The 9,327-nt window shown below is 38.9% G+C and overlaps 2 protein-coding genes across 2 annotated transcripts; one reads left to right on the plus strand and one right to left on the minus strand.

Moving 5' to 3' along the window:
- Positions 1 to 1,171: 1,171 nt before the first annotated feature.
- On the minus strand, positions 1,172 to 3,120 carry LOC123972770 (methyltransferase-like protein 7A). The gene is made up of 2 exons (XM_046052424.1): positions 2,547 to 3,120; positions 1,172 to 1,781 (listed from the first exon to the last, which is right to left on the minus strand). The coding sequence occupies exons 1-2, from the start codon at positions 3,042 to 3,044 to the stop codon at positions 1,548 to 1,550; spliced, it is 732 nt and encodes a 243-aa protein (XP_045908380.1). The 5' UTR covers positions 3,045 to 3,120; the 3' UTR covers positions 1,172 to 1,547.
- A 2,582-nt stretch (positions 3,121 to 5,702) lies between these two features.
- On the plus strand, positions 5,703 to 8,275 carry ankrd45 (ankyrin repeat domain 45). The gene is made up of 5 exons (XM_046052397.1): positions 5,703 to 5,981; positions 7,275 to 7,442; positions 7,532 to 7,617; positions 7,725 to 7,863; positions 8,186 to 8,275. Exons 1-5 carry the CDS (start codon positions 5,747 to 5,749, stop codon positions 8,221 to 8,223), a joined length of 666 nt encoding a protein of 221 aa, XP_045908353.1. The 5' UTR covers positions 5,703 to 5,746; the 3' UTR covers positions 8,224 to 8,275.
- Positions 8,276 to 9,327: the final 1,052 nt, after the last annotated feature.

Raw genomic sequence — 9,327 nt, forward strand, 5'->3', positions numbered from 1 at the left:
AAGAACTGCTTCTAAAGCATTTAAAAGTCTCATTTTGTATTCTTATTTTGTGCATTGGAAGCTCCACCCTCTGCCTTTCCATTAGCGGGCACACAACTGGAGACAAGTGCCTCTTTAGGAAGAGTTGATATTCAGGGAGCACTCAGGATCTTTCTTTATGCATTGTGTTGCAGTGTGGCTAGGGAGCAAGTTAGGAAGGTATGCCTAAAGGCTGATGCATAACTGTTTTAGCTTTTGTGAACACTTTTTAAATTGTTTTTATTACAGGCCTTTTAAGCCACCTGTCGCCAAGACCCTGTAGACTGCATGGCCTGCTTTGCTAGAGGTTGATACTCTGAGTTGCCTTAAAAGTCAGGTCTTTGAATGAGGTGGAGTCAGACCTGGGTGGATGATTTACTGCATTAGTTGAGGGTTATAGCCACTGCTGTTTTGCCTGCCTGATCAACTGCTGATTTTTGTGTCCTGGTATTAAATGTGGATTCTTTTTATGAGACTCTGTTACAGGTGGTGTGCCTTCAACTTAGCCTTATTGTGTGGTGTTTTATGTGTGGGACTTGCGTTTAGGTGGCAGCGCACCAGTGTGCGGTGTCAGGGCATCCTGGTGGCCCTCTACAAATCTACATCTGTCCACTGCAAAGGCTCTACCACAACCTGGAGGAGGAACTAGTATAAATGCCTATTAGTATAATATAACATTAACATTATAACAACATTTACAGTAGGTTTTAGTCTTCACTCACCCACTATGCTTGTAAATCATTTAAGGGCATATGGGAGTGAAAGAGTTGCACTGCAGAGCCCTGCTTCACTGTACTGTTGTTCATACTATAGCCTACTGTATATGATATAAATGTGTATAAAAAGACATAAGTTGACATCATCCTTATGCACAAAAGCAGAGCCACAATTACAAGGCGTTGTTACCATAAATCATAAATAAATCTAAAATCTGTAAATCTCCGAAAGTGACAACAGGGCTCTTTTACTGTGCTGGAGGAAGGAGTGGTGTTCTGCTTTGTCCTGACAGTCCAGCACTTATTTGAATGATGGTAGGTGACTGGGACCAGCGTTGCTACTATCATCAGTCCTCAAACCCTGCACAGACACATATAAACACAAGTCAGAACAACTCAGTCATCTCAATAGGAAAATAAACAAACAAACCGTGCAACAGGATTAACTCTTTAATCACAAACACAATCAGCTTAATCACAGCAAAAATAAGTACTTTGTGACACAACTATCATGGCATAAAAGGTACCCAAAAAATCCAAAAGTACCAAGCAGATAAACACTGAAATTTCCTATGGTAGCATTATATTGATTGATGTATCAACAAGCTACTTGGAGATTTTTTTTATTTATTTTTTTACTTAAGTGAAAAATTCAAAATTAGGATTAGTTTTCGATACAAAAATAAAATTAGTATCAAAGTCACTGGTGATTGATCATGTCACATGGGAGAGGACAGGCATTTAGTACTTGGCATATTCACACCCTATAGTCATGAGGCAAGCTCGCTGCTATGAAGCTAACCATACAGAATTTCATTTCACAGCGTAACCTATGATGTGTGGTTTGATCAAGAAGATGAGCGGCGCTTCAACATGTCTCAGTTTGAGTTCAGAGAATCCAGCCGCCTCCAGATGCTTCCACGTTTCCCGGGTGAGCATGCACCCATCGCCCAAGTAGTACCACGCAGGCTGGAGAACATGCTGGAAGAAGTAGGCCCAGGTGGAGGGGTCAGCCATAACATGCTCGATGAAGAAGAAGGCTCCTCCCTGCAAAGCAAAGATTGGTTATGTGTAGCAGCATAACATAGTATGCAAATGGAAATAAATGTATCCATACAATAATAATACATGTTGTTTATTTACATCTCTTGCAGAAAGGGGTTCCCATAGCCTACTTGTTGTGTGTGGCCTACTTTGAGGTCTACTGGTAGAAACTGTCACGTACAAAAACGTGCAAGTTGAATATCAGATGCAAGTTGATATTATGGAGTGAAAGTCTGAGAATACTGATTGGCACATCAAAATGAATTATGAAAACACACTGGCATCATCTCAGGACAAAGGTAGCAGCAGTGAATGATTATTAAAAAAAGTCAATGAGGAATCCAGTGGCAACAACCTAAAGATGAAATAATTAGTACTTTGGGTGGTGCATCTGCGGGAGATCATTTCTCTGCTTTGCATGTTTTACATCAACATGTGTACTACACAGCAGACGCCTCTCTAGCCTACACAAGCACACAAGGTTTATTTAGCATTTTCAATTTTATTTCATTATCTCAGTAAATTCTATCGCCCACATAAAAACATACAAAATGAAATATATCACCCAATACCAAAAAAACACACTTATTTGCTTGTTGTTTGTTTAGGGAATTGTTTCCACTGGTGGATCATTAATCCAGAAGTTGAACCGCAGCGCAGCAATTATTTGAACAGTAGAGCCTTAATCAAATACAGGCTATGGCTGCAGCCTACTGGGAATATACCTATTTTGACCCAATGGTTTTTCGGGAGCCACAGATGACTTACTGGTCTGAGTATGCGGTGGGCCTCTCGCAGAGTTTGCGGTATGTTGTTGACAGAGCAGAGCACCAGGGTGCAGACAACAGCGTCTACCGACTCGTCCGGCACTGACCCCATGTCCTCCCCCGACGCCCCCACAAATCTGTCATACGTGAGGTGGTCATTCTCGCCCATGCTCTTCTTCAGATATTTCTGAAAGTGGGGGTTCGGGTCAGTGCAGATCACCTTGCTGCCAGGCGGATAAAACTGAAAATTTGTGCCGGTGCCGCAGCCAATCTCCAAAATTGTCAGCCGCCCGCTGCCAGGCTTGTTGAACTCCGTGAGGCTGCGAAACAGCTCCTTTTTCCTGTCGTGCATTTTTTTGTTGTACATTACAGAAGTGCGGTATACACAAAATGGTAAGAAACGTTTGTATATTTGATACAGGCCTACCGCTTCCATCAGATGAAGGGGCAAACATAACGCACTGACGACCAAACTACAAAGTCGCATCAGAAAACTCATTTTTGCTGACCGTGACTATATAAAATACCCCTGACCTGCGTGGCGACCGGGTCCACGTACGGTCCGGGTATCTGTGGATAATCCGTAATTCGTTTGTAATTCAAAAACTAAAATACCTTTTATCTGTTTTTTGTTTCAAAACGAAAACCCAAATAACCGTTTTTGGTGTCAGAATCAAAAAACGAATTTTCCGGTTTTTTTACGGTTCATTTTATCGTTATTCGTTTTTGAATAAATAATAAAGAGGGTCTGTGAACTTCAGTCAATTCGTTTTTCGTTATAGATCATAAACGGAAGCCACGTGGTCTGATCTATTATAAAACCTTCAAAATAAAAGTAGCCCATCTACTGTGTGATTAGCAAGCAAAATAAAATGACGTTTTTAATAAAACTAAAATAACTTTTTTTTAGTAAAACTAAACTAACACTGGGTGTGAAAAAAAAACACTTTAGTTAACTGAAATAAAAATAAAAACTAATATAATAATAACTCTGCCAAATTAGTGCTCCCTAACAGCCAGGCCATTTGTGACCTGTAACTTCAGATTAAGACAAGTTAACTAATGTTATATGTAGCTTAGGACAGCAGTTAGCCTATTTATTTAAGTTTCTATTATTTCATTCATATTTTAGTTTCGTAACATATTTATAGGCCTTCTTGCTATGTGGGAGCTCAACCAGCACAGGTCACTCTACCACCTTCTGTGACGCCAACAGGCAGCAAGTTTCTGACCTTTTGACTTGTGTTTATATCAAAGAGAAGGCTGCACTGCTACCTGAGGAAGCTAATCACTGAGTTTGAAGGATTTGCAGAACTTCACCTGCCTTCCAGCTCCTCTTTCTATGGCACTATAACTGTTTAAATCTCTCAACTTCAACAATCTACTGCTGTCTCTTCTGTGTCAAAACCATAGACTGTATATAAAAAGGTCAAAACAAAACTTTTCCTAAACAAATCTGTGGAGTTGTATACTTTTCTATTTTTGCAATTTTGAGACATTTAATTTGTCAGTGAAATATAAAGTATTATGTTACTCAGATTAAGTAAGATTAAATATTTTTAATGCAGCCTGTTCATGCAGCCTCCAAATTAGTTATACTATTATTATTAGGCCTACTTATATGTGAAACCTGGTGACCATTGAGTAAAAAAGGAAAGGCAGAGCTTACTCTGTTCGTACCTATATATAGTAAAATAAAAGCGAAGTTGAGTCATTTAGTTTGTCTCCCTGGTACTCATCTAAACACCTCACAGATTTTCACCAATACTTGGAGGATGTGAGTCTGTGCAGGGTCACTTTCAGATATTTACATCATGATTTATGGTAACCACGCCTTGTAATTGTGGCACTTTTTTAGTGGGTAAGGATGATGTCAACTCTTTCACTCCCATATGCCCTTAAATGATTTACAAGCATAGTGGGTGAGTGAAGACTAAAACCTACTGTAAATGTTGTTATAATGTTGCCTTTGAAAGCATGTATGTGCAATATATGTTGAATAAATGTTGTATGGAAAGACTTGTATGGATTCTCTTCACTTGCATGACACAATGGGAGTGTTATATGTTATACACACTGGAATGTGTATGGAAAAGAAAGATTCACACAGTACATAGCGCACTGGTAAATCCTTCTTTTGTCCAGATGGCCTACATTAGGACATTTCTAGTGTGAGTTTGTTGTCAGAGCTGCTGAGAAGCTGACAGCAGTGTTAACCAGGTTAGAACAGAAGGGCATGCAGGTTTAACTCTGGGCTGAAGGTGAATGATGAAGATGATAACTAAGCTGCAAATAAAAAATAAATATCACAAAAACAAATGAAATGACCAACAATAAATCCATGTATATCAGTAATCTGGATTCAAAACGTTTAATAAAGACACAGTACAGGCCTTCATTGAAATACTGCCACCTGCTGGTAGAAAGGGGGAACAGCTTTGTTCATTATGACTATATGACTTTAATATTAAAAATATAGTGCTGACAGTAACAACTCTGCACGCACAATAATTTCTTAGGTTAACCTATATTAGCCTACCAACTGTACTGCACCAAACAATGCGCTCAAAAAACGTGACTCTTGCTGTTTTCATGAATAACTGCACAATATTATAGTGCATGTAATCCTACTGTTGCTAACGCATTTCTCTCGGTCCATGTTTATTGATTTATTTATTTATCTAACGTCACCCTGGTATAACGTTAGTGCTGCATAATGTTACAGGTCTGACCGTTCTACAAGCTTGGCTTTTATTTAAAAATGTTTACTCTTCCTTCCGGGTCACCTGAATTGCATGCACCTCCAAATACTGCTTTTAAACGCCATACCATTCTTTGTGGGATTCATCAATGGTGATAAATGATTCGAAGTATATATTTTATGAACGTTTAGAGTCTTTAATATTTTAATAAACTTAGAAGAAGTACCATTCCTTGAGATTCAGTAAATATATGTGGGGATAACCGCGTTTGATCAATGAGCACAGCAAAGTGTCTGAAAAGGACCTAAAGAGGTGGATGCATAATCCTGCAGAACACATTTTGCAGCCTGCCGAGATTTGCTTTATCACTCGCGAGGTGCATGCAATTCTCAGGCAGACAGGCAGAACTCGGCACAACACCGGCTCAGCAGGTGACGTTGTAACCATGGAAACAGTACACACCTGTCTGCGCTGGAAGGAGTGCGTGCAACAACGAAAAATGACTTCGGTACAGAAAGAAATCTTTACATGTGTGGTGTCTGGGGACTTGGAAACCATTCGGGAGCATTTTAAACGCGACGGTGACACGGAGGACTCGCAGGGAGATGATTTGTTCGGCATTAGGGACGAGGTCGGGAGGAACGCCATGTTGACCGCCTGCATGTTGGGGAGGAGCGACGTGGTACGAGAACTGGTCGCACACGGAGCCCGCGTGGACGAGCAGACTGTCAGGGGTGAGTACAGCACACTGGTTTGTTGAGCAAGTGGGTAGGCTTACATGAACCAAATGTTTTGAGGAGCATAATTAAGTTAAAAGTGGGGAAATAAAGGGAAAGAAATGGCGTACAGCAGCCTAAATATATGTTGGAATAAGTGGTGGACTGTAGGCTAACTAACAACCTCAAATTTGTTAGTTAGCCTACAGTCCACAGTAACTTACCTGTATTTTTTTTTTCATGCCACTTTCTACTTTATATTTATCTGTATTTTAGTCTTTTCAATGTTTTCATGCTTTTATCTTGTATTGTTTTTGTATTATTGTCTTTACACTTGTTAAAGCACTTGCAACTTGTTTTTGAAAAGTGCTCTACAAATAAAGATTATTATTATTATCATTATTATTATTATTACTTCTACTCCACCACATCCACAGGGAAATATTGTACTTTTACCTTCACTATTTATCTAATTACTTTACAAATTAAACTTTTTACACACAAAAACATATGAAGAGAGTTTATAAAAGAAGATTTTTTGTTATAAATTAAACTACCTTTTAACTATTTTATACAAGTAGCCTACAGCTAATACGATTATTGGGTTGACAGAAAATTAATTGCCAACTATTTTGATCCTTTTTTATTATTCATTTATTTTATTTTAAATGTAAAAACATTTAATGGTTCCAGCTTCACACATGTGAAGATTTGCTGGTTTTCCTTTTAATAATTTGAATGTATGTTAATAATGTTGAGGTTTGGATTGTTTGTGGGAGTTAACAAAGCATTATGAAGGCATCACTCTGGGTTAATTCTTAATTGTGAGGGAATTTCTCACATTCTCATTATACAAACAATCAATCAATTTGTGGAGAAAATAATCAGCAGATGAATTCATAATGAAAAAAATTAGTAATTGCAGTCTAATACAAAAAAATTCAAGATGAGCTCCACCTCCACAACTACAGCAGAAAAGTCCTGCTTTTACATAGATGCACGAGGAATAATAATCTAATATAGCAGTCATGGGTAACCTTTTATCTGCATTGAGTACTTTTCCTTTTGATACTTGAAATACATTTTCCTGCTTATATTTACATACATTTACTTAAGTAACATTTTTAATTCTTGTTACAGATTCTTTTTACAGTGTGGTGTTCTTAATCTTAATACTTCCACTGGCTGGAATTCACTAAATACTAAATAATTACAAAACCTTGAAGAAATTAAGTGTGAAAGCGGACACTATTATCTATCTACTAGTAGACTAATAAATCCAAATGACCTTAGTTTACTCTTTGTTCCCAGGGTATTCCTCGCTGCACCTTGCTGCTTGTTGGGGCCACCTGGAGACAGTGAGGACTCTGCTTGAATTGGGAGCTGATATACAGGCCAAGACCTTCAGAGGGGAGAGGCCTGTAGACCTGGCAAAGAGGTACTCTAAGACAGACTGTGCTGACTGTCTCGTCCTGGCAGGTGTGTGTAGCTGATGGTGTGGCGTTGTCTTCGTTAACCTCTGATGTATCACTGTTCATCAACCTGTATGTGTGTTCATCTCTGAGCAGACGCTAAACAGGACTTGATATCATACGTCGCCTTTGCTAAAGACCTCATCTCTGACCCAGAGAGGAAACTCTCAAAGGAGGAAAAGGTAAGTTTTCTCAGTCACGCTACGATAGCATCTGCAAAGAATATAATCCAGCTTCACTACATGCTTCAAGTGCGTCTCTCCCGTTTCTTCTGTACATTTCTGCACAGAACATCTGTACGCGCGCCTGCTCCGCCAAGTCAGACTGGATTCAGAGTGTCAAAAACTCATCAGTCTCAGATTTCGTAGCCCAAAAGAAAGACATAGAGGACACTCTTCAGCCTATTCTCAACAAGCTGTCAGCTCAGTGTAAGTATTCATATTATTGTGCAGCAGTGGGATTACAGGAATGGGAACACAAACAAATCTACTGTGGACTGATTTTGTGCTTTCCAAACGTGTTACTTCTCAACCAGAATGTGTTTATTTTGTATTTATTTGCAACAGAAGCTGTAGTTTCTGCTGAAAGGAGACAGCTGTGAATGTTTACTACTGCAGCAAACTGTCAATGGGCATTCACAAACATATTACAGATCCTTTATTCCTTCTTCCAGTATGGTTTATTATTAAGTGCATAATTGCATGTTTTGATGATCATGTTTTGTTACGAATGTCTTATTTCTGTTTGCAGCAGCTGAAGGGCCTGTTAAGCCAGCAGGAAAGGTCTAAAGCAGAAGCAAATCTGTGCAATGTCAGCTTTCCAATAAATGTCTGAAAAACATAAAAGGATTTTCTGTGTATAATTATCTGCTAATATGTAAAACTGTTATACAATAAGTCCATGTTTGGATCTGAATAACTAAAATTAAACAAAAATGTAGTCATCTCTTCATTGCTTAAATATAAGCAATGAAGAGATGACTACTATATGCACTATGGACTAATTATAGTTAGTCCAGAGTGCAGCGGCTCGACTTCTAACTGGAACTAAAAAGCCTGAGTACCTAACTCCAGTTTTAGCTTTGTTCACTGGCTTCCTGTGCACTTTAGGATAGATTTTAAGATTTTATTACTCGTTTTTAAGATTTTAAATGAGTTGGCGCCTTCTTATTTCTCAGAACTTTTACATGTTCACACTCCTGTCAAAGCACTGAGGTCATCCAATCAGATGCTCCTTGATGTCACCAGATCCAGGTTAAAAAAATATAAAAGGTGACCAAGCCTTTTCAGTGGCTGCTCCTCATCTTTGGAATAGGTTACCTGTTCTTATAAGAACTGCTCGGACTGCTGACACTTTCAAGTCCTTGTTAAAGACACCTCTTTTCAATGGTCTTTAAACAGAGTGAAGTTTGAAGACATTTTCTACTGTTTCTGTCATGTGTTGTTGTTGTGCATCCTGAATTTGGAAACACTTGGGTTGGGGTTGCTTTTAAAATGTACCCTGCAAAGTCACCTTAACTGCCTGCTACAACCAAATGAGACGTTGCCCATCCCATCATGCACATAGAAATTCAAAGGAGGATGAAAGAGACTCAGAGGAGCTGCACAACAACCTGGTTATTAGATCAACTGACAGACACGGTCAGCAAAACATATAACAGTGTGGTACATGGCACGATAACCTATAGCATAACGTTCACTCTCGCATCATTATCTACAGCCTCTCAATTTGGCCAAATGAAAATATTCAGGTTTAGGTTTGTATTTACTGCCTGCTGCAATTTCACTTGCAAAGTGAAGGGAATATTGCCTGTCCTTGCTGCCATGTATCAGTGGTTAGAGGCAGATAGCACGGTCAGTTGAACCACCAACTGGTTTTTATCTCTATGTAAT

This window comes from Micropterus dolomieu, linkage group LG06 (genome assembly GCF_021292245.1).
Source record: "Micropterus dolomieu isolate WLL.071019.BEF.003 ecotype Adirondacks linkage group LG06, ASM2129224v1, whole genome shotgun sequence".
NCBI classification, from domain to species: domain Eukaryota; kingdom Metazoa; phylum Chordata; class Actinopteri; order Centrarchiformes; family Centrarchidae; genus Micropterus; species Micropterus dolomieu.